The sequence below is a fragment of the Bombina bombina genome, chromosome 11, assembly GCF_027579735.1.
Source record: "Bombina bombina isolate aBomBom1 chromosome 11, aBomBom1.pri, whole genome shotgun sequence".
In the NCBI taxonomy this organism is placed as follows: Eukaryota; Metazoa; Chordata; class Amphibia; order Anura; family Bombinatoridae; genus Bombina; species Bombina bombina.
Window position 1 is genome coordinate 57,804,518 of NC_069509.1, and position 25,939 is coordinate 57,830,456.

Consider the following 25,939-nt stretch of genomic DNA (forward strand, 5'->3'; position numbering starts at 1 on the left):
CTGAGGCGGAGTTTTACCCGACTCAACATAGGCAAGATGAATTAAAGATTTCAACCAAGATGCCAAAGAAATAGCAGAAGCTTTCTGGCCTTTTCTAGACCCAGAAAAGATAACAAATAGACTAGAAGTCTTACGGAAAGATTTCGTAGCTTCAACATAATATTTCAAAGCTCTAACAACATCCAAAGAATGCAACGATTTCTCCTTAGAATTCTTAGGATTAGGACATAATGAAGGAACCACAATTTCTCTACTAATGTTGTTGGAATTCACAACTTTAGGTAAAAATTCAAAAGAAGTTCGCAACACCGCCTTATCCTGATGAAAAATCAGAAAAGGAGACTCACAAGAAAGAGCAGATAATTCAGAAACTCTTCTGGCAGTAGAGATGGCCAAAAGGAACAAAACTTTCCAAGAAAGTAATTTAATGTCCAATGAATGCATAGGTTCAAACGGAGGAGCTTGAAGAGCTCCCAGAACCAAATTCAAACTCCAAGGAGGAGAAATTGACTTAATGACAGGTTTTATACGAACCAAAGCTTGCACAAAATAATGAATATCAGGAAGAATAGCAATCTTTCTGTGAAAAAGAACAGAAAGAGCAGAGATTTGTCCTTTCAAAGAACTTGCGGACAAACCCTTATCTAAACCATCCTGAAGAAACTGTAAAATTCTCGGTATTCTAAAAGAATGCCAAGAAAAATGATGAGAAAGACACCAAGAAATATAAGTCTTCCAGACTCTATAATATATCTCTCGAGATACAGATTTACGAGCCTGTAACATAGTATTAATCACAGAGTCAGAGAAACCTCTTTGACCAAGAATCAAGCGTTCAATCTCCATACCTTTAAATTTAAGGATTTCAGATCCTGATGGAAAAAAGGACCTTGTGACAGAAGGTCTGGTCTTAACGGAAGAGTCCACGGTTGGCAAGAGGCCATCCGGACAAGATCTGCATACCAAAACCTGTGAGGTCATGCCGGAGCTACCAGCAGAACAAACGAGCATTCCTTCAGAATCTTGGAGATTACTCTTGGAAGAAGAACTAGAGGCGGAAAGATATAGGCAGGATGATACTTCCAAGGAAGTGATAATGCATCCACTGCCTCCGCCTGAGGATCCCGGGATCTGGACAGATACCTAGGAAGTTTCTTGTTTAGATGGGATGCCATCAGATCTATTTCTGGAAGTTCCCACATTTGAACAATCTGAAGAAATACCTCTGGGTGAAGAGACCATTCGCCCGGATGCAACGTTTGGCGACTGAGATAATCCGCTTCCCAATTGTCTATACCTGGGATATGAACCGCAGAGATTAGACAGGAGCTGGATTCCGCCAAAAATTCTTGGAGCTGTAGCTAGGCCAAACGGCAGAGCCACAAACTGGTAATGCTTGTCCAGAAAAGAGAATCTCAGGAACTGATAATGATCTGGATGAATCGGAATATGCAGATATGCATCCTGTAAATCTATTGTGGACATATAATTCCCTTGCTGAACAAAAGGCAAGATAGTCCTTACAGTTACCATCTTGAACGTTGGTATCCTTACATAACGATTCAATATTTTTAGATCCAGAACTGGTCTGAAGGAATTCTCCTTCTTTGGTACAATGAAGAGATTTGAATAAAACCCCATCCCCTGTTCCGGAACTGGAACTGGCATAATTACTCCAGTCAACTCTAGATCTGAAACACATTTCAGAAATGCTTGAGCTTTTACTGGATTTACTGGGACACGGGAAAGAAAAAATCTCTTTGCAGGAGGTCTCATCTTGAAACCAATTCTGTACCCTTCTGAAACAATGTTCTGAATCCAAAGATTGTGAACAGAATTGATCCAAATTTCCTTGAAAAAACGTAACCTGCCCCCTACCAGCTGCGCTGGAATGAGGGCCGCACCTTCATGTGGACTTAGAAGCAGGCTTTGCCTTTCTAGCTGGCTTGGATTTATTCCAGACTGGAGATGGTTTCCAAACTGAAACTGCTCCTGAGGATGAAGGATCAGGCTTTTGTTCTTTGTTGAAACGAAAGGAACGAAAACGATTATTAGCCCTGTTTTTACCTTTAGATTTTTTATCCTGTGGTAAAAAAGTTCCTTTCCCACCAGTAACAGTTGAAATAATGGAATCCAACTGAGAACCAAATAATTTGTTACCCTGGAAAGAAATAGAAAGTAAAGTTGATTTAGAAGCCATATCAGCATTCCAAGTTTTAAGCCATAAAGCTCTTCTAGCTAAAATAGCTAGAGACATAAACCTGACATCAACTCTGATAATATCAAAAATGGCATCACAGATAAAATTATTAGCATGCTGTAGAAGAATAATAATATCATGAGAATCATGATGTGTTACTTGTTGCGCTAAAGTTTCCAACCAAAAAGTTGAAGCTGCAGCAACATCAGCCAAAGATATAGCAGGTCTAAGAAGATTACCTGAACACAGATAAGCTTTTCTTAGAAAGGATTCAATTTTCCTATCTAAAGGATCCTTAAACGAAGTACCATCTGACGTAGGAATAGTAGTACGTTTAGCAAGGGTAGAAATAGCCCCATCAACTTTAGGGATTTTGTCCCAAAATTCTAATCTGTCAGACGGCACAGGATATAATTGCTTAAAACGTTTAGAAGGAGTAAATGAATTACCCAATTTATCCCATTCTTTGGAAATCACTGCAGAAATAGCATTAGGAACAGGAAAAACTTCTGGAATAACCACAGGAGCTTTAAATACCTTATCCAAACGTTTAGAATTAGTATCAAGAGGACCAGAATCCTCTATTTCTAAAGCAATTAGTACTTCTTTAAGTAAAGAACGAATAAATTCCATTTTAAATAAATATGAAGATTTATCAGCATCAACCTCTGAGACAGAATCCTCTGAACCAGAAGAGTCATCAGAATCAGAATGATGATGTTCATTTAAAAATTCATCTGTAGGAAGAGAAGTTTTAAAAGATTTTTTACGTTTACTAGAAGGAGAAATAACAGACATAGCCTTCTTTATGGATTCAGAAACAAAATCTCTTATATTATCAGGAACATTCTGCACCTTAGATGTTGAAGGAACTGCAACAGGCAATGGTACATTACTAAAGGAAATATTATCTGCTTTAACAAGTTTGTCATGACAATCAATACAAACAACAGCTGGAGGAATAGCTACCAAAAGTTTACAGCAGATACACTTAGCTTTGGTAGATCCAGCACTAGAAAGCGATTTTCCTGTAGTATCTTCTGACTCAGATGCAACGTGAGACATCTTGCAATATGTAAGAGAAAAAACAACATATATATAAAGCAAAATTGATCAAATTCCTTAAATGACAGTTTCAGGAATGGGAAAAAATGCCAAAAAACAAGCTTCTAGCAACCAGAAGCAATGAAAAATGAGACTTAAATAATGTGGAGACAAAAGCGACGCCCATATTTTTTTGCGCCAAATAAAAACGCCCACATTATTTGGCGCCTAAATGCTTTTGGCGCCAAAAATGACGCCACATCCGGAACGCCGACATTTTTGGCGCAAAATAACGTAAAAAAATGACGAAACTTCCGGCGACACGTATGACGCCGGAAACGGAAAAAGAATTTTTGCGCCAAAAAAATCCGCGCCAAGAATGACGCAATAAAATGAAGCATTTTCAGCCCCCGCGAGCCTAACAGCCCACAGGGAAGAGTCAAATTTTTGAAGGTAAGAAAAAATGATTAAATCAATGCATTATCCCAAATATGAAACTGACTGTCTGAAAATAAGGAAAGTTGAACATTCTGAGTCAAGGCAAATAAATGTTTGAATACATATATTTAGAACTTTATAAACAAAGTGCCCAACCATAGCTTTAGAGTGTCACAGAAAATAAGATTTACTTACCCCAGGACACTCATCTACATGTTTGTAGAAAGCCAAACCAGTACTGAAACGAGAATCAGCAGAGGTAATGGTATATACAAGAGTATATCGTCGATCTGAAAAGGGAGGTAAGAGATGAATCTCTACGACCGATAACAGAGAACCTATGAAATAGACCCCGTAGAAGGAGATCACTGCATTCAAATAGGCAATACTCTCCTCACATCCCTCTGACATTCACTGCACGCTGAGAGGAAAACCGGGCTCCAACTTGCTGCGGAGCGCATATCAACGTAGAATCTAGCACAAACTTACTTCACCACCTCCATCGGAGGCAAAGTTTGTAAAACTGAATTGTGGGTGTGGTGAGGGGTGTATTTATAGGCATTTTGAGGTTTGGGAAACTTTGCCCCTCCTGGTAGGAATGTATATCCCATACGTCACTAGCTCATGGACTCTTGCTAATTACATGAAAGAAAACATATTTCCAATTTACTTGTTTACTTCTATATGTCCTTAGTTCTATCACTTGCCAAAGGGCTTAAGACAGCAAAATCCTAATATGTCTTATTATAAAATACAGTACATTAAAGGGACACTCAATAAAATTAAACTTTCATTATTCAGATAGAGCATGCCATTTTAAAAAACTTTCCAATTTACTTCCATTAACAAAATGTGCACAGTCTTTTTATATTTAAACTTTTTGAGTCTCCAGCTCCTACTGAGCATGTGCAAGAATAAGTGTGTATGCATTTGTGAATGGCTGATGGCTGTCACATGGTACGTGTATGCATTTGTGATTGGCTGATGGCTGTCACATGGTACAGGGGGAGTGGAAAAAGACATAACTTTCAAAATTGTCAGAAAAAAAATCTATTACTCATTTGAAGTTCAGACTACGTGCTATTGCATTGTCTTGTTGTCTTGCATTTGTTGATTATGCAAATCTATTGTGTTGACTGGTCCTTTAAATATTTACCTGTGACAATGTACTGAGAGTCACCAGAAAATGCGCAGTCCCACATCCAGCCCCGAGATGTCTCTCCCGGGTTATTGCTCTTAATACTCAGTTCTGTCATCAGAGAGAAGTTGGAAGTTCTCCAGATCTTGCAGGTCTGATCAGCAGAGCATGTGGCCAGTAGCCTGTAAAAAAGTACAGTCATACATACCCTATACAAGCTAAAATCAGTTTCCATAGAAACAGACTTCGATGGTAGATGAGAACCAGTAGATTCATCAAGTTTTCCCATCATTTTTTCTGAAGTCTAAGCTTAAAGTGATGGTAAACGCTCCCCTTTTTAAAATCGGATCCGGAATGTTAGTAATATTTTAGCTGGAGTTTAATTCATCAGTTGTAAAGAAGTTGCGCTATAACGTACTTTTAAATATAGATATAAAATTCAAATACCCCGCACTCCGCCGCCTACTTTAAAAGCAAATTTTTCTGTGAGCTAATAGTATGAATTGTTGTCCAATCAGTGTTCTAGCTACAACCAAAGTACCATATGGGGAGAGCACTCATTGGACAACAATTCAAACCGTTAGCTCAAAGAAAAATTGACTTTTGAAGTGGGATGAAGAGCGCAGAATTTTGAATTTTATATCTACATTAAAAAGTAAAGTTATAGTGCAATTTTGTTACAACTGATTAAACTCCATCTAAAATATCACTAACATTCTGGATCTGTTTTTATTAAAGGGAGAGTTAACCATCATTTTAATTAATCTCAGTATTTGTCGTACTGGAAGTCTATACGATGAAAGAACAGGGCATCGTCAAATTACTCCTGAACCTACGACCTCCAAACTGAGATTACGACCACTTACTCACGTCTCTTTAACACACGGACACTAACCTGACAGCATTGTCTAGTAAATGAGAATAAATATACTCAATTTGTAGCTCGTGTTACCATTATAATTACTATTATCTAGTTTCTCAAAAGGATCTAAATTTAAAACCCACTTTGCTTTGGTTAACTTTTCAATAGAGTATCAAAGCAACAAATACACATTACGTTAATGCTTTTAAAAGAGACAAAGTTAACGTTAATCTCTCATGATCCAGAGAGAGGATGGAATTTTAAACAATGTTTCAACTTCCTTCTATTATCTAATTTGCGTTGTTCTTTTGATATCTATTGTTGAAGAGCATACTTAGGTAGGCTCAGGAGGAGAAGTGTACTACTTGGGGCTAGCTGCAAATTGGTGGCTTTTGTCCCTTTTCACATTCACGATTAAGAACTTATCTTTAGATACGTACGTGGAATCCGGGCTGAATTTACATTTCAGAGCGCAGCGTTTATGAGATGGTATTTTGGTTTTGGGGATGAGTTGAGTTAAGTCATCTCCAAGGCCCCCTGTCAGGTTCCACACAAAGCAGTTCCCCTGCAATAAAACACAAGATATTATTAATCTGTATTAACTTTTTGAGTGCTAATGACGGCTCTGAGCCGTCACAGAGTTTCTCACTTTGGTGCTGATGGCTCAGAGCCGTCATGAGCACTCTTCCTACATTGAGGGAGATCTGGGGGCTCCTAACCGCTCCTACCCCGGCGATCGTGCCTGTAGAGTGACAGGCATCGTCGGGGCTTCACGTGATGTGCAGTGACGTCACGCGCAATGACGTGATGACGTCACTGCGCAACTTTATTTATACTTAACAATGTTAAGTATAGGAGGAGGGGGCATGCTGCTTAGAAGCCTGTATCTCAGGCATCTAAGCAGCTACAGACCCCCAAGACCCAATGTTGGAAAGGTAATTGCCTAACCTTTCCAACAATTTAAGTCTTGGGGGTCTGTAAAAAAAAAAAAAAAAGTAACATTTTTTTTCCCCAAAAATAAAAAAACCCATAGAAAATATTAGCACCCAGGTGGGAAAGTGTTTAGCACTCAAAGGGTTAATAAAAGCATCAACATTTCACTCAGGCCAACTCAAGAGTAAGTTTATTAGTACAAAGCACAGGGACAATAAAAGCTTCAGTAAACAAACAAAAGGTACTCCGCTCCCCTGGCAAATGTTCTTTTTATAAAGTACACTGCTGGTAGAAAAGCTCACAAGTGTACAATCTTAAAGGGACAATGACTCAGGCAAGCAGCTGATAAGAGTTCATGGTATTCAAAGCTGCGGCAGGAATACCCTTTCTTTAAGGCTGTTTTGAAACAAAAAGTGGGGAAATCAGTTACAAACGAAATGCTATGAATGTGCGCTATACTAGTCAGGGCAGAAGTTTGTTTGTAAAGACGTCTGTGTGAATAAAAGAAGGAAGAGAGCACATTTTTTCACTGTGTTTTTATTTTGTGTCATTTTTTTTTCCTGCTATAGCAGTTTCACACAATTTTTGGCAAAGATTTCTGGGGTTCCTGATAGAGCGCTATATTGTGCCGACTGTGTATGAGCCTCTTGCTTATTGACTATTCTTAAGTTCCTGAATAAGCTTCATTGCTCTGGATTCATAACCCCTGACTTGTCTTGACTTCCCTCTAGTACTTTGCCACCTGCGCTGTTTTGACCTTGGTTTACTACTAACTACGCTCCTGGTTCTGACTTGGTACTTGAGTTTGAACTGCGTGTGACCCGGCCAGATCACTATTCTACAGATCACTCCTGCTGATTTATCTTCTTTACTAAGTCTCTGTGCTACAGACGGTGATTGCCTCTGACAGTGGTTTCTGACAATACTGGAGAGGAGATGACGTGTATAAGTGCTAGGTGAAGTGCGCAGCTATAAGGGTTAGAAAATCAGATCTGAGATGACAGGATATTACAAGATCAGTGAGAGCAGCAGGTGATTGTTATCAGAATGATCTAATAACAGTAAAGCAATTGGGGTGGGTGGGAAGCAGACGTGCGTATAAGGTGGCTTTGTTAGCTGCCAAATGCGGAAGTAAGTGGGCGCTTGTGGAACCTGCTCTTTTCGATACCGGATTTCTTCTTGTGCAAGTTATCTGAATTTGCACGGCTCTTAGTGTTGAACTTTCACAAGAATAAATCCGGCAAAAAGAGCCAAAGGCCACGAGCGGCCACCTTCTCCCGCATTCTGCAGCTAACGAAGCTGCTGTACGCACACGTCTACTGGGAAGTGGAAAATGGTTTCAAAAGAGTGAACAGATAAAGATGGAGCTTATGCAGAGGAAGTGGATTCAACAACTATGTTCCTGTGGGGACAAAAGATCAAGTAATTATTTTTTTTACCCCATGACACCTTTGTATTACAAATGCATTTACAGCTGCCAGCGTCACCTCCCTCAAGTACTCACCGAGCTGTTAACAGCCGCCATGTAGCTGGCATCAGGGTCGATATGGACAGAATTAACAGACGCATCAGCCTCTGGAATAAGCTGCTCGTTCTGATCAGTTTTCAAATCCCAGATGTGAATTGCTCCACTTTGGTCACCAACAATCAGCTCTGCCTGGCAAGGGGTTTAATTACTTCTATTATTCACTGCAAGTTCATTAAGTACCTTCACTATGGGAATTGCTTCGCTCGAGTAAAATTTGCAAATTGCTAAATTAATTGAAAATACTAATTGTAGATTTATAAAAGCACAGACATACGAAGAAAATATAGCAGTTGTACATGACAGACAAGTACAGACATGAGCATTTATTCCTAATGGAATATTTTACCATACAGGAACAATTATAGTAAAATTAATAAAATAAATTCAGCATCTTGGATTTAGACACAAATTGTTCCAATTAAAGTACAAGGTATGAAAGAAAATGTAAAAGCCAAAATGTCAAGATTCTATTTTATTTATCTGTGGATTGCTGAATATATATATATATATATATATATATATATATATATATATATATATATATAACATAATTTATGCTTACCTGATAAATTTATTTCTCTTGTAGTGTGTTCAGTCCACGGGTCATCCATTACTTATGGGATATATTCTCCTTCCCAACAGGAAGTTGCAAGAGGATCACCCAAGCAGAGCTGCTATATAGCTCCTCCCCTCACATGTCATATCCAGTCATTCGACCGAAACAAGACGAGAAAGGAGAAACCATAGGGTGCAGTGGTGACTGGAGTTTAATTAAAATTTAGATCTGCCTTAAAGACAGGGCGGGCCGTGGACTGAATACACTACAAGAGAAATAAATTTATCAGGTAAGCATAAATTATGTTTTCTCTTGTTAAGTGTAGTCAGTCCACGGGTCATCCATTACTTATGGGATACCAATACCAAAGCTAAAGTACACGGATGAAGGGAGGGACAAGGCAGGAACATTAAACAGAAGGAACCACTGCCTGAAGTACCTTTCTCCCAAAACCAGCCTCCGAAGAAGCAAAAGTGTCAAATTTGTAAAATTTTGAAAAGGTATGAAGTGAAGACCAAGTTGCAGCCTTGCAAATCTGTTCAACAGAGGCCTCATTCTTAAAGGCCCAGGTGGAAGCCACAGCTCTAGTGGAATGAGCTGTAATTCTTTCAGGAGGCTGCTGTCCAGCAGTCTCATAGGCTAAACGTATTATGCTACGAAGCCAAAAAGAGAGAGAGGTGGTCGAAGCCTTTTGACCTCTCCTCTGACCAGAATAAACGACAAACAGAGAAGAAGTTTGCCGAAAATCTTTAGTTGCCTGTAAGTAGAACTTCAGGGCACGGACTACGTCCAGATTATGCAAAAGACGTTCCTTCTTTGAAGAAGGATTAGGACATAATGAAGGAACAACAATCTCTTGATTGATATTCCTGTTAGAAACAACCTTAGGTAAAAACCCAGGTTTAGTACGCAGAACTACCTTGTCTGAATGAAAAATCAGATAAGGAGAATCACAATGTAAAGCAGATAACTCAGAGACTCTTCGAGCCGAGGAAATAGCCATCAAAAACAGAACTTTCCAAGATAAAAGCTTAATATCAATGGAATGAAGGGGTTCAAACGGAACACCCTGAAGAACTTTAAGAACCAAGTTTAAGCTCCACGGAGGAGCAACAGTTTTAAACACAGGCTTAATCCTAGCCAAAGCCTGAGAAAAAGCCTGGACGTCTGGATTCTCTGCCAGACGTTTGTGTAAAAGAATAGACAGAGCAGAAATCTGTCCCTTTAACGAACTAGCGGATAAACCCTTTTCTAAACCTTCTTGTAGAAAAGCCAATATCCTAGGAATCCTAACCTTACTCCATGAGTAACTCTTGGATTCACACCAATATAATTATTTACGCCATATCTTATGGTAAATTTTTCTGGTAACAGGTTTCCGAGCCTGTATTAACGTATCAATAACCGACTCCTAAAAACCACGCTTTGATAGAATCAAGCGTTCAATCTCCATGCAGTCAGCCTCAGAGAAATTAGGCTTGGATGGTTGAAAGGACCCTGAATTAGAAGGTCCTGCCTCAGAGGCAGACAGGACGACATGTCCACTAGGTCTGCATACCAGGTCCTGTGTGGCCACGCAGGCGCTATCAGAATCACCGATGCTCTCTCCTGTTTGATCCTGGCAATCAGTCGAGGTAGCAACGGAAATGGTGGAAACACATAAGCCATGTTGAAAACCCAAGGGGCTGCTATTGCATCTACCAGCACCGCTCCCGGGTCCCTGGACCTGGATCCGTAACAAGGAAGCTTTTGCCATGAGATCCAGCTCCGGTTCGCCCCAACGAAGAATCAGTTGAGCAAACACCTCCGGGTGAAGTTCCCACTCCCCCGGATGAAAGGTCTGGCGACTTAGAAAGTCCGCCTCCCAGTTCTCCACGCCTGGGATGTAGATCACTGACAGGTGACAAGAGTGCGACTCTGCCCAGCGAATTATCTTCGAGACTTCCAACATCGCTAGGGAACTCCTGGTTCCCCCTTGATGATTGATGTAAGCCACAGTCGTGATGTTGTCCGACTGAAATCTGATGAACCTCAGTGTTGCTAACTGAGGCCAAGCTAGAAGAGCATTGAATATTGCTCTTAATTCCAGAATGTTTATTGGGAGGAGTTTCTCCTCCTGAGTCCACGATCCCTGAGCCTTCAGGGAGTTCCAGACTGCACCCCAGCCTAGTAGGCTGGCATCTGTTGTTACAATCGTCCAATCTGGTCTGCGAAAAGTCATTCCTTTGGACAGATGAACCCGCGACAACCACCAGAGAAGAGAATCTCTGGCCCCCTGGTCCAGATTTAGTAAAGGGGACAGATCTGAGTAATCCCCATTCCACTGATTTAGCATGCATAGTTGCAGCGGTCTGAGATGTAGGCGCGCAAATGGCACTATGTCCATTGCCGCGACCATTAAGCCGATTACTTCCATGCACTGAGCTACTGATGGGCTTGGAATGGAATGAAGGACACGGCAAGCATTTAGGATTTTTGATAACCTGGACTCCGTCAGGTAAATCTTCATCTCTACAGAATCTATAAGAGTCCATAGAAAGGGAACCCTTGTGAGTGGGAACAGAGAACTCTTTTCCATGTTCACTTTCCACCCATGCGACCTTAGAAATGCTAGAACTATCTCTGTATGAGACTTTGCATTTTGAAAAGTTGACGCTTGTATCAGGATGTCGTCTAGGTACGGAGCCACCGCTATGCCTCGCGGTCTTAGTACCGCCAGAAGCGAGCCCAGAACCTTTGTAAAAATTCTCGGGGCCGTAGCCAACCCGAAGGGAAGAGCTACAAACTGGTAATGCCTGTCTAGAAAGGCAAACCTTAGGTACCGATAATGATCCTTGTGAATCGGTATGTGAAGGTAGGCATCCTTTAAGTCCACTGTGGTCATATACTGACCCTCTTGGATCATGGGTAGGATGGTTCGAATAGTTTCCATTTTGAATGATGGAACCCTTAGGAATTTGTTTAAGATCTTCAGGTCCAAGATTGGCCTGAAGGATCCCTCTTTTTTGGGAACCACAAACAGATCTGAGTAAAAACCTTGCCCTTGTTCCGTCCGCGGAACCGGGTGGATCACTCCCATTACTAAGAGGTCTTGTACACATCATAGAAATGCCTCTTTCTTTATTAGGTTTGTTGATAACCTTGACAGATGAAATCTCCCTTGTGGAGGAGAAGTTTTGAAGTCCAGAAGGTATCCCTGAGATATGATCTCCAACGCCCAGGGATCCTGGACATCTCTTGCCCAGGCCTGGGCAAAGAGAGAAAGTCTGCCCCCCACTAGATCCGTTTCCGGATAGGGGGCCCTTTCTTCATGCTGTCTTAGGGGCAGAAGTAGGTTTTCTGGCCTGCTTGCCCTTGTTCCAGGACTGGTTGCCTTTCCAACCCTGTCTGTAACGAGTAGCAGTCCCTTCCTGTTTTGGAGCGGAGGAAGTTGATGCTGCTCCTGCCTTGAAATTACGAAAGGCAAGAAAATTAGACTGTTTGGCCTTTGATTTGGCCCTGTCCTGAGGAAGGGTGTGACCCTTACCTCCAGTAATGTCAGCAATAATTTCTTTCAAGCCGGGCCCGAATAAGGTTTGCCCTTTGAAAGGAATATTAAGCAATTTAGATTTAGAAGTTACATCTGCTGACCAGGATTTAAGCCATAGCGCTCTGCGCGCCTGGATGGCGAATCCGGAATTCTTAGCCGTTAGTTTGGTTAAATGCACAACGGCATCCGAAACAAATACATTAGCTAGCTTAAGGGCTTTAAGCTTGTTCATAATCTCATCCAATGGTGCTGTGCGAATAGCCTCTTCCAGAGACTCAAACCAGAATGCCGCTGCAGCAGTGACGGGCGCAATGCATGCAAGGGGCTGTAATATAAAACCTTGTTGAACAAACATTTTCTTAAGGTAACCTTCTAATTTTTTATCCATTGGATCTGAGAAAGCACAACTATCCTCCACCGGGATAGTGGTACGCTTGGCTAAAGTAGAAACTGCTCCCTCCACCTTAGGGACCGTCTGCCATAAGTCTCGTGTGGTGGCGTCTATTGGGAACATTTTTCTAAATATCGGAGGAGGGGAAAAGGGCACACCGGGTCTATCCCACTCCTTGCTAATAATCTCTGTAAGCCTTTTAGGTATAGGAAAAACGTCAGTACACACCGGTACCGCATAGTATTTATCCAGCCTACATAATTTCTCTGGGATTGCAACCGTGTCGCAATCGTTCAGAGCCGCCAACACCTCCCCTAGTAATACACGGAGGTTCTCAAGCTTAAATTTAAAATTTGAAATTTCTGAATCCGGTCTCCCCGGATCAGATCCGTCACCCACAGAATGAAGCTCTCCGTCCTCATGTTCTGCAAATTGTGACGCAGTATTGGACATGGCTCTCGTGTCACCGGCGCACTCTGTCCTAAACCCAGAGCTATCGCGCTTGCCTCTTAACTCAGGCAAATTAGATAATACTTCTTTCATAACATTAGCCATATCATGCAAAGTGATTTGTAAGGGCCTTGATGTACTTGGCGCCACAATCTCACGCACCTCCTGAGCAGGAGGCGAAGGTACTGACACGTGAGGAGAGTTAGGCGGCATAACTTCCCCCTCGTTGTCTGGTGATAATTTCTTTACCGGTAAAGACTGACTTTTATTTAAAGTAGCATCAATACAATTGGTACACATATTTCTATTGGGCTCCACATTGGCTTTTAAACATAACGAACAAGTAGATTCATCTGTATCAGACATGTTTAAACAGACTAGCAATGAGACTAGCAAGCTTGGATAAAATCTTTCAATAAATTTACAAGCAATTGAAAAAAAACAAAAAACGCTGCAGCGCTTTTAGAAACACAAAAAACTGTCACAGTTGAAATAACAATGAACTAATTCAGTTATAGCCAACAATTTTAACAGTAATTGTATGAATTTAGCAGAGGATTGCACCCACTAGCAAACGGATGATTAACCCCTCAATACCCAAAAACGGATAATCAATTTAAGATTTAATGCTTTTATCACAGTCAAACACACTGTCACAGGTCTGCTGTGACTGATTACCTCCCTCAAAAATGAATTTTGAAGACCCCTGAGCTCTCTGTAGACGTCCTGGATCAAGGAGGAAGAAGCAGGAAGACTGTGCAAGAATTTTAACTGCGCAACAAGGCGATAAAAAAGGCCCCTCCCACTCATATTACAACAGTGGGAGACCTGTTACAACGGTTTCTATGCAGAAATACACGTTAGCCATATGGAAAAAAATCATGCCCAAAAAGATTTATCACCAAAGTACCTCACAAAACGAATAACATGCCAGTAAACGTTTTAAAAACAACTTTCCAGTGTTATGCAAAGTTATCACTAAGCCTGCTACCAGTCGCTTCTACCGCAGTTAAGGCTCATACATTTATTTCAGTATTAACAGTATTTTCTCAGTCAAATTCTAGTCCCTAGAAAATAACTCAACTGCGCATACATTTATCAGCCTGATACCAGTCGCTACTACTGCATTAAAGGCTGTACTTACATCATATGGGTAACAGCAGTGTTTTCTTAGTCAATTCCATTCCTAGAAAATATTACTGCACATACCTCATTTGCGGGGGACCCCGCATGCTATTCCCTTTTCTGAAGTTACCCCACTCCTCAGAATGTGCGAGAACAGCCAGTGGATCTTACGTCTGCTAAGATCATAGAAAACGCAGGCAGATTCTTCTTCTAAATACTGCCTGAGAGAAAAAAACAGCACACTCCAGTGCCATTTTAAAATAATAAACTTTTGATTGAAGAATAATTAGGTAAAAAAAACTCCTATCTCCTCTTGCGACCTCCTTCTTTGTTGAGACTTGCAAGAGAATGACTGGATATGACATGTGAGGGGAGGAGCTATATAGCAGCTCTGCTTGGGTGATCCTCTTGCAACTTCCTGTTGGGGAGGAGAATATATCCCATAAGTAATGGATGACCCGTGGACTGAACACACTTAACAAGAGAAATTATATATATATATATATATATATATATATATATATATATATATATATATATATATATATATATATATAGGGAGTGCAGAATTATTAGGCAAATGAGTATTTTGACCACATCATCCTCTTTATGCATGTTGTCTTACTCCAAGCTGTATAGGCTCGAAAGCCTACTACCAATTAAGCATATTAGGTGATGTGCATCTCTGTAATGAGAAGGGGTGTGGTCTAATGACATCAACACCCTATATCAGGTGTGCATAATTATTAGGCAACTTCCTTTCCTTTGGCAAAATGGGTCAAAAGAAGGACTTGACAGGCTCAGAAAAGTCAAAAATAGTGAGATATCTTGCAGAGGGATGCAGCACTCTTAAAATTGCAAAGCTTCTGAAGCGTGATCATCGAACAATCAAGCGTTTCATTCAAAATAGTCAACAGGGTCGCAAAAAGCGTGTGGAAAAACCAAGGCGCAAAATAACTGCCCATGAACTGAGAAAAGTCAAGCGTGCAGCTGCCAAGATGCCACTTGCCACCAGTTTGGCCATATTTCAGAGCTGCAACATCACTGGAGTGCCCAAAAGCACAAGGTGTGCAATACTCAGAGACATGGCCAAGGTAAGAAAGGCTGAAAGACGACCACCACTGAACAAGACACACAAGCTGAAACGTCAAGACTGGGCCAAGAAATATCTCAAGACTGATTTTTCTAAGGTTTTATGGACTGATGAAATGAGAGTGAGTCTTGATGGGCCAGATGAATGGGCCCGTGGCTGGATTGGTAAAGGGCAGAGAGCTCCAGTCCGACTCAGACGCCAGCAAGGTGGAGGTGGAGTACTGGTTTGGGCTGGTATCATCAAAGATGAGCTTGTGGGGCCTTTTCGGGTTGAGGATGGAGTCAAGCTCAACTCCCAGTCCTACTGCCAGTTTCTGGAAGACACCTTCTTCAAGCAGTGGTACAGGAAGAAGTCTGCATCCTTCAAGAAAAACATGATTTTCATGCAGGACAATGCTCCATCACACGCGTCCAAGTACTCCACAGCGTGGCTGGCAAGAAAGGGTATAAAAGAAGAAAATCTAATGACATGGCCTCCTTGTTCACCTGATCTGAACCCCATTGAGAACCTGTGGTCCATCATCAAATGTGAGATTTACAAGGAGGGAAAACAGTACACCTCTCTGAACAGTGTCTGGGAGGCTGTGGTTGCTGCTGCACGCAATGTTGATGGTGAACAGATCAAAACACTGACAGAATCCATGGATGGCAGGCTTTTGAGTGTCCTTGCAAAGAAAGGTGGCTATATTGGTCACTGATTTGTTTTTGTTTTGTTTTTGAATGTCAGAAATGTATAGTTGTGAATGTTGAGATGTTATATTGGTTTCACTGGTAAAAATAAATAATTGAAATGGGTATATATTTGTTTTTTGTTAAGTTGCCTAATAATTATGCACAGTAATAGTCACCTGCACACACAGATATCCCCCTAAAATAGCTATAACTAAAAACAAACTAAAAACTACTTCCAAAACTATTCAGCTTTGATATTAATGAGTTTTTTGGGTTCATTGAAAACATGGTTGTTGTTCAATAATAAAATTAATCCTCAAAAATACAACTTGCCTAATAATTCTGCACTCCCTGTATATATATACACACACATACATACATATACTGTATATAAAATGTATTCAGCAATTTCTTGTTTTCAATGAACTGCCAACCTCCCAAACTCCAGTATTTTATAGGACATCAAAGAAGAAAAGCACATTTTATTGGGTCATAAAAACAGGTTTCTAAAATTGTATAAGATTAAAATGTAACAATACAAAAACACAAGTTTATAGGATATACATAAGGCAATGACAATCTACAAAGCCTATGTTTAAAAGGACACTAAACCCAATTTTGTTTCTTTCATGATTCAGATAAACAGCAATTTTAAGCAACTTTCTAATTTATTCCTATTATCAAGTTTTATTCATTCTCTTGCTATCTTTATTTGAAAAGCAGAAATGTAAAGTTTAGGAGCCGGCCCATTTTTGCTTCTAAAATGTGGGTTTAGCATTCCTTTACATAATTTGTTAAATGTTTTTTATTCTTATCTGTCATCAAAAGTCTATGCTTGCATTATTATTTTCGAAGCGGTGTACTTTTAGTGAAACCCATCTAGAACTCACAGATTTTGAAGCCACAGGTTTTCAAACAAAGAGCTTAATATTTTTTACCAATAAGTTTACAGAGAGAATTACAGGAACAATAACACAACACTACAAGGATCTGAATCTGAAGAAGGGAACAATGGTGCTTTGTACGAGGCAAGTCGCCTGTGTAACAAGGTAGCATTGTGCCGCCAAGCTTATCTGTCACGCCAGCTAGTTACAGGATAACACCTGCCCTGTATGCAGACACCAGGATATGCTACACAACTGTATGTCACAGCAGCCTCAGGGAATAATAAGAAGGGCTATTGTTGTAAGAGAAACATTGCTAATGGGATTTCTGCATTAATAAATAAAAGACAGTATACTGAGAAATCACTGATTTATAGTACTGATTTGTTGAGTTTTTCCCCCTTTTGTTAACCCCTTAACGACACGAGTCGTACAGGGTACGTCGCACACAACCTGGTCTTTAAAGACCAGCGACGTACCCTGTACGACTTTGGGGATTAAAGCGGCTGGAAGCGATCCTGATCGCTTCCAGCCGCTTTACGGTTATTGCAGTGATGCCTCGATATCGAGGCATCCTGCAATAACCTTTTTCCCCCATCCGATGCAGAGAGAGCCACTCTGTGGCCCTCTCTGCACCGGCATTGATGGCCGCAATCGTTGGTGGGTGGGAGCTGACCGTGGGAGGCGGGTGGGCGGCCATCGATGAAAAACTGAAGAGAGAGGGGGGCGGGATAGTCGGGAGCGCGCACGGGAGCGCGCGCGTGCACAGGGGGTGGCGGGCGGGCGCGTGCACGGGGAGGGAGCGGGTGGGAACCGCTACACTACAGCAAATACATGCTATATGAGTGGCAGTAAGGGGGGATAAAATCCCCAACAAAAGTAAATCTAAGGGATCTGGGAGCGGGTGGGTAATTGGTCTGTGGGGGGGGGGGGGGAAGCTACACTACAGAAAAAATTAAAAAAATAAAAAAAAAAACACATTTGTATTTGAAAACAGGGTACTGGCAGACAGCTGCCAGTAACCAAGATGGCTCCCAGTAAGGTAGAGGTGAAGGGTTAGAGAGCTGTTTGGGGGGGGGATCAGGGAGGTTGGGGGCTAAGGGGGGGTCCTACACAGCTGCATATGTAAATATGCAATACAATTTTTTTTTTAAATTTGAAATATACCTTTTATTTTAGTACTGGCAGACTTTCTGCCAGTACTTAAGATGGCGGGGACAATTGTGGGGTGGGGGAGGGAAGGGAGCTGTTTGGGAGGGATCAGGGGGTCTGATGTGTCAGGTGGGAGGCTGATCTCTACACTAAAGCTAAAATTAACCCTGCAAGCTCCCTACAAGCTCCCTAATTAACCCCTTAACTGCTAGCCATAATACACATGTGATGCGCAGCAGCATTTAGCGGCCTTATAATTACCAAAAAGCAACACCAAAGCCATATATGTCTGCTATTTCTGAACAAAGGGGATCCCAGAGAAGCATTTACAATCATTTATGCCATACTTTGAAAAGTTGTTTGTAAATAATTTCAGTGAGAAACCTAAAATTGTGAAAAATTTTACGTTTTTTTTTATTTGATCGCATTTAGCGGTGAAATGGTAGCATGAAATATACCAAGATGGGCCTAGATCAATACTTGGGGTTGTCTACTACACTACACTAAAGCTAAAATTAACCCTAGACGCTCCCTACATGCTCCCTAATTAACCCCTTCACTGCTGGGCATAATACACGTGTGATGCGCAGTGGCATTTAGCGGCCTTCTAATTACCAAAAAGCAACGCCAAAGTCATATATGTCTGCTATTTCTGAACAAAGGGGATCCCAGAGAAGCATTTACAACCATTTATGCCATAATTGCACAAGTTGTTTGTAAATAATTTCAGTGAGAAACCTAAAGTTTGTTATAATATTTGGGAAAAAGTGAACAATTTTTTTTATTTGATTGCATTTGGTGGTGAAATGGTGGCATGAAATATACCAAAATGGGCCTAGATCAATACTTTGGGATGTCTTCTAAAAAAAAATATATACATGTCAAGGGATATTCAGGTATTCCTGAAAGATATCAGTGTTCCAATGTAACTAGCGCTAATTTTGAAAAAAAGTGGTTTGGAAATAGCAAAGTGCTACTTGTATTTATTTCCCTATAACTTGCAAAAAAAACAAAGAACATGTAAACATTGGGTATTTCTAAACTCAGGACAAAATTTAGAAACTATTTAGCATGGGTGTTTTTTGGTGATTGTAGATGTGTAACAGATTGTGGGGGTCAAAGTTAGAAAAAGTGTGTTTTTTTCCATTTTTTCCTAATATTTTATAATTTTTTTAAAGTAAATGATAAGATATGATGAAAAAAATGGTATCTTTAGAAAGTCCATTTAATGGCGAGAAAAACTGTATATAATATGTATGGGTACAGTAAATGAGTAAGAGGAAAATTACAGCTAAACACAAACACCGCAGAAATTTAAAAATAGCCCTGGTCCTTCAGGGAAAGAAATTGAAAAATGGCCTTGGTCCTTAAGGGGTTAAAGGAACATTTAACCCCAAATCATTTTTTTTATTATACATATTACAAACGTGCAACATAAACATACTTTTTAGTTTGCCTAAATTCCATGTAATTGGAAATTGTGTTTTTGTTTATTTCACCAGGGAGCACAGTGTGAATTGATGGAGGGTTCTTACCATGTAACCTGCTACAGAGCAATTGGTTGATCACAGCACATTTATAACTGTTGCTGACTCTTACAGCAGAGGATTCAAGCAAAGCATGCTTGTGTATGTGTATATATATATATACACACACACACATACACATATGCATAGCAAGATAGTAATGACTATGGTTACTATGTGTTATGGCAACATACTCTAGCTGAGATGTTTCATTTGTTACCATGACGACCACTCTCTCCACATGCAGCCCATGTGATGCGTCTCTGGTAGATGATGTCATCATGGTGGGACGTCGCGGGCGGAGTTTGTGATAGTTTAGGGTTTAAAAAGCTGGTTTTGTGGCTGTGTAAGCAACTGCTTTTAGGTTCACACTTGTGAACCATTTTCTGGCATTTGACAGGGGCTGGAATAGCTTCAAAACGTTATGCCTTTTAACATGTCTGAATAAATATTAGTAAAAAATGCGGCACTCGCTGATCCTTTTAATCCAGTGTATTTATTAGTGTAACGTTTCGGGGGAAACATTTCCCTTCCTCAGACCTGGTCATATACACACCATATACACACACACACACAGTATCATATGCCCATACTCCTAGAAAGAAAGTAGCACCAAGCAGTTAATGATACATGAGAGAATACCTGAGCCAAGCTACAAGCCTGATACTATTAACATATTCTAATGCAAGTTAAAAGAAACGATAACAGAACACCGATGGATCAGAGCACCTGCACACTCCTGCAGGACTCGCACGGTTCCTTATTCCCCTGCTGCTCTTTGTCAAGGACACAACATTTAGCAGTGATCTGATTACCTGATTAGGATGTAGAAAGACGCAATTGATCGGAGCATTCACCTGGAAGATCCTCTGACATTGGAGGTTTCGGGACCTGAAACAAGAAGACTCTAAATTAAAAACAGCCAAATTTTAAATAGAGGGGTCGGTAAACAGAAATAAAAATAACTATTTTCAAAAACATTTCTCCTGCAACATGACAAATTAAATACAACTAAAGACTGGTGCGTTTCACTATTATTTCCTTTAAGGGACAGGAGTTAATCACTTAGAGGGGGTCACATGGTGTATTACTCCAGGATTTTAAAACTCTGAAACGGTATTGTTTTTGCTGCTACTTTAAATCAAAATTTTAGCAAAACATATTCACTTAGTACACATTATATATTGTTCAGTCGTTTGATATCAGTCACATACTTGATGAAATAAAAACACAATGGCATCACATAAGTGCACTACAATATTTGAGATATTTGAATATGTTTCTATGATATTAGGGATGGCTGCTATGCATTAACGCAACATTTAGTCACAATGGTTCGTAAGATCCAAAAAAAGAATGCACGTAAGCGTTCCTGGTGCAAAAGAATATTTATATAGAACTATATTTAGAGCTTATGGGATTAAAACTTAAAGGGGCAGTCTAGTCCAAAATAAACGTTCATGATACAGATAGGGCATGTAACTTTAAAACAACTTTCCAATTTACCTTTATCACTAATTTTGCTTTGTTCTCTTGGTATTCTTAGTTTAAAGCTAATCTTAAGAGGTTCATATGCTAATTTCTTAGACCTTGAAGGCCACCTCTTATCTGAATGCATTTTGACCGTTTTTCACCACTAGAGGGTGTTAGTTCAGGTTTGCCATATAGATAACACTGTGCTCATGCACGTGGAGTTACCTAGGAGTCAGCACTGATTGGCTAAAATGCAAGTCTGCCAAAAGAACTGAAATAAGGGGGCAGTCTGCAGAGGCTTAGATACAAGGTAATCACAGAGGTATAAAGTATATAAATATAACTGTGCTGGTTATGCAAAACTATGGAATGGATAATAAAGGGATTATCTATCTCTTAAAACAATAAAAATTCGGGTGTAGACTGTCCCTTTAACTTTTAGTCAAAATAATAAAACTGGATTATAATATTGGATCTCGTACATTCATATATTTTATACAGGATTCGTGAAACACTTACCCTGTTGTGATCTATTGCTCATATAAATGTACAGAGTTGCTTTAATATTACGTTAGCCATAAGTTCAACCATTACAAACATTAATCATTATGGATTATGAGCAGTCACAAACCATGGACATGGAAGTTCACATTAAAATATCATGATTTAGGTAGTGCATTCACTTTATTAAAAAAAAACTTTTCAATTTACTTGAATGGTGCATACTGAGGTCAGGAGTATGCATGTGTATTGAGTACTAAAGTATGTGGAAGCTGTGTCTACAACGTTTGTTACAATTTCATGAATATAGTGTTTAAGACACTTGCACGCTCCTGAGCCTACCTTAGTATACTCTCAAGGAAAGGGGCTACAATTCAACAAAGGAAAGCAGGTTAAAAGAGGTACATTTGATAACAGAAGCTAGAAATCTTTTTTTTTTTTTTTTTTTTTTTTTTTTAAATCATATGCTCTGTCTGAATCATAATTTTCACTTTCACCTCCCTTTAAAGCTACATAATATTCATTGCAAGACATGGCACAGAGGATGCTCCTTACACCAGGGCTCGACAAACCCAGTAGCCAGGGAGCCACTGGCTCCTAGAATTTTATCCCTGGCTCCTAACTTGTTGAATTATTCTCCATATATCTATATGCAATTACCTCTGTCTGGCTCCTAAAAATATGTCTGGCTCCTAATTTTTAAACAGATTTGTTGAGCACTGCCTTACACCATATAAATATTCAGTAGTTGCACAAACATTTTTTAAAGCCGAGTGTATTAGTCTATTTCCGAAGTAGCAATAGATTCTCCTACCTCAGAGTACATGCATGACATTTAAGATAGGAATGGAATTAATCTTCAGTTAATATGTATGGTATATTGGCCAGTAAGGAAAAAAATAAATATTAAAACCATCTGCCGAAAATTGTAAGCTTATTGACAAATTTGTAAGCGTTAGAGTAAAAGTATATAGCTTTTATTAGGTGGTACAAATTATTTTCAGCTGGGACTGGTTACCTGAGATCCCATATCCTAGCCATGCAGTCCTCACCGCCTGTATACATCCAGCGCCCATCCTCATGAAATCCCACGGAGGTGATGTTTTTGCTTACGCCATCATAATTAATAACAGGGTTGGGGTTGTTGGAATTTAGATCGTACATACGGATGTGCTGATAGCCTGCAAGGAATTTAACAGATTACACACATGAACTTAACACACAAAACACCATACGGAGCAGCGCTTTATGTGCACTTGCAGCCTTGTACAAGTAAACAACATTGTAAAAATTAGATATGTGCATTCTGAGGTTTTGGATACCTCCAAATGTGTAAGAACGCGGATGCTTGTGCCGTACGGCTATTTGAGTCAAATTCTTGTGAGAAATTCTTTATTCTTGTGAGACTGCAACAAACTAGGATCTGGATTTACACAGATCTCAGAGTGTTTCAGTTTCACAAGAATAAATTCAGCTCCGAAAATGGCCTAAAAGCATGAGCGGTCACCTTCTTCCACATTCAGAGGTATCTGAAACCTCCAAATGCACATATCTAGTAAAAAATAATAAACCCCCTAGGTGGATACTTAGAGGGAATGCTCAACTAACCTAATATTCACAAATTAAATATAATCTAATAAGAGCTATTTTGCAACTGCAGTCAAATCCTCAATAATGTCCAATAAGTCCTCTTTTGAGTCTTCTGTGGGCAAGAGAGTTCTAATTTCCCATCAATTACACAGTTTGGCTATAGGCAGTCCTATTAGAATCTGTAACAAACAGGAAAAAGGAGGCTGCACATAGTGTAATTCTGCTAAAGTTAAACACATAGTAGATGAATCCAGAAAACAACTTTAGAATGTGTTCGGTATTTACAGTCACTATCTGACTGAGCTCCGGTATCTCGCCTCCTTCTCTTCAAATTGGTGGGCAAACACCAGGAGTCGTGCACAACTTCTTAAAAGTTATATATCCTTTATTAAATCTGTGTTAAAATAAAAGCAAACGTGCAACACGTTTCTCAGCCTGCCCTGGCATATTTACTTAGGTTTGTAATTTAATAGGATAATAAAAGGAAGCTTGTAATACTTTCTGAAGGGCGTTTAAAGGGATAATAAGCTGTAAAAAAAACACCTATCAGGAATATGAAAGAGCACAATTTAAACATATTTAAAATGTTTTTTTGTTTTTGCATGAAAAAAGTTAAGTTAAAGTGAAAGTAAAATTTGATGAATAAAAGCCCGTTTTTTAAAAATACTATTAAAAACAGGGGCACTTTCATTCATCAAAGTTTAGAAAGCAGCCGTTTTGTTTAAGATTACCTTTCTGCTTTTCACAGCCAGAGCAGCTTCCTCTCTTCACACGTCAGCAATGACTAATCCGGCTTCCTCCAATTACGGAATGGCCTCAGGCAATGATTCCCCTGGGGGGAAAGCTGTGATTGGAGGAAGCTGGATTAGTCATTGCTGACGTGTGAAGAGAGGATCTCCGGGTGGGGGAAGCTGCTCTGGCTGGGAAAAAAACATAGGTAAGTTTTTAAACAAAACAGCTGCTTTCTAAACTTTGATGAATGAAAGTGCCCCTGTTTTTAATAGTATTTTTAAAAACCAGGCTTTCATTCACCAACGTTTACCTTCAATTTAACAGGAAGTGTAAATATTCTATAACTGGTCCTTAAGGAGTAAATGCTTAATGGTTGCTAAGCAGAACTCCCACTGCTTTATTGATGGTCAGTGGCAAGATTTTTTTTTTTATATGTTAGGATATTTTATTATTGTACTACTGTTTTATATAACTGTCTGTTTAATCCCTGCAAAGGAATGAAGTACAGGTGGCCCTCGGTTGACGCCGGTTCAATTTTGCGCCGTTTCAGAATAACAACCTTTTTGTGACTGCTATTGAAAAGCTTTTGGAAAGCAATGCACTAATTAAAATAGCCAGTAGGTGGAGCTGTCCGCTTGTTTTGCAGCAAAGTTATGCAACAGCAGCCTTAAATTGATCTGTGTACACAGATCAGACCAGATCTATCGAGCAACATTTAGCAGGCACTTCCCTATTATCTTCCTGTCCAGCAGCTTCAGGTGAGGGTGCCTAACTGCTTATTAATCACTGCAGATTGAAATGCATAGAATAGGCGCAGACCCAATGATTATCTAACATGCTAACAATGCAGAGAAATGATTGCAGAAGTAAAGTAAAAAAACGTTTTTTTTTATTAAACTTAGTTTGATGATGATGCAGTCTGTTGTGTGATTATTTTATTAGGTGCTGTTAGCAAATGTTTTTGTTCATTTTGATGATACAATCTATATTAGGTTTATAATGCTGTTTAGCATTTAAAGTCTTCATTTCAAAGCTTTAAAAATAATGCATTAGGTGTTACTTATGACAATTTTGAGAGGGCCTGGAACCTAACTCCCTCACTTCCCATTGACTTACATTATAAACTGGGTTTCAATTTACAACGGTTTCGATTTACAACCATTCCTCCCGGAACCTAACCCTGGCGTAAACTGAGGGCTACCTGTACATAGTTTAGCATCAGTTCCAGAACAGAATTACTAGGAGCTAGCGGAACACATCTGCTGAGCCAATGACAAGATACAATGTGTCTAGCCACCAATCACCAGCTATCTCCCTATAGTGCATACTCTATCTGAAACATTTGGACTTTCGTGTCCCTTTAATTAAAAGAATATGTATTTCACAAAAATAAATTAACATTTTAAAATGCCAAAAAAACCCTCTTCTGCTCCTTTAATTATCACACTATCATTAGCTGAAAAGGGTCTACAAAAAAATTAAATTGGTGTTTTCAGTGCATAACAGAGCTTAACACCCTAAACAGTATATATATATATATATATATGTGTGTTTATCAGCTCACCTGCAGCCGCGATCATGCTTCGATCTGGGGTTACCTCAAGCGCATTTACTTGCTAAATAGCCCAGTTAAGGTACAATAGGCCAGTTACAAGGATACACGTATTGTACAGCAGTATAGTTTCCTAAAGATACCCCCAATAAATAAAACAAATGTATGTGGATTTGGAGAAATGATAGAGGGGGGAACAAAGTAGCTGAACTATTATTTTTGATAGGCATATTTTTGTGTCTCTTAAAGGGACAGTCTGCTCCAGTATTTTTATTGTTTAAAAAGATAGATAATCCCTTTATTACCCATTCCTCACTTCTGTATAACCAACACGGTTATAATAATATACTTTCTACCTCTGTGATTACCTTGTATCTAAGCCTTTGCAGACTGCCCTTTATTTTAGTTCTTTTGACAGACTGTGCTGACTCTTAGGTAAATCCACATCTGTGAGCTCAAGGTTATCTATATGGTACACATGAACTAATGCCCTCTAGCTGTGAAAAACTGTCAACATGCATTCAGATGCTGCCTTCAATGGCTTAGAAATTAGCATGAGCCTACCTAGATT

The 25,939-nt window shown here is 39.7% G+C and overlaps 1 protein-coding gene across 2 annotated transcripts in view; it reads right to left on the reverse strand.

Annotated features, from left to right (window-relative positions):
* Positions 1 to 25,939, reverse strand: part of MLST8 (MTOR associated protein, LST8 homolog) — a 35,556-nt gene that overhangs the window by 2,242 nt on the left and 7,375 nt on the right. For both annotated transcript variants that reach the window (XM_053695216.1, XM_053695215.1), the window contains exons 3-8: positions 25,381 to 25,432; positions 22,513 to 22,675; positions 20,336 to 20,411; positions 8,120 to 8,272; positions 6,123 to 6,247; positions 4,839 to 5,002 (exon numbers count right to left, since the gene is read on the reverse strand). In XM_053695216.1, the coding sequence (XP_053551191.1) occupies positions 4,839 to 5,002; positions 6,123 to 6,247; positions 8,120 to 8,272; positions 20,336 to 20,411; positions 22,513 to 22,675; positions 25,381 to 25,432 (733 nt within the window). The remainder of the gene's footprint in view (positions 1 to 4,838; positions 5,003 to 6,122; positions 6,248 to 8,119; positions 8,273 to 20,335; positions 20,412 to 22,512; positions 22,676 to 25,380; positions 25,433 to 25,939) is intronic.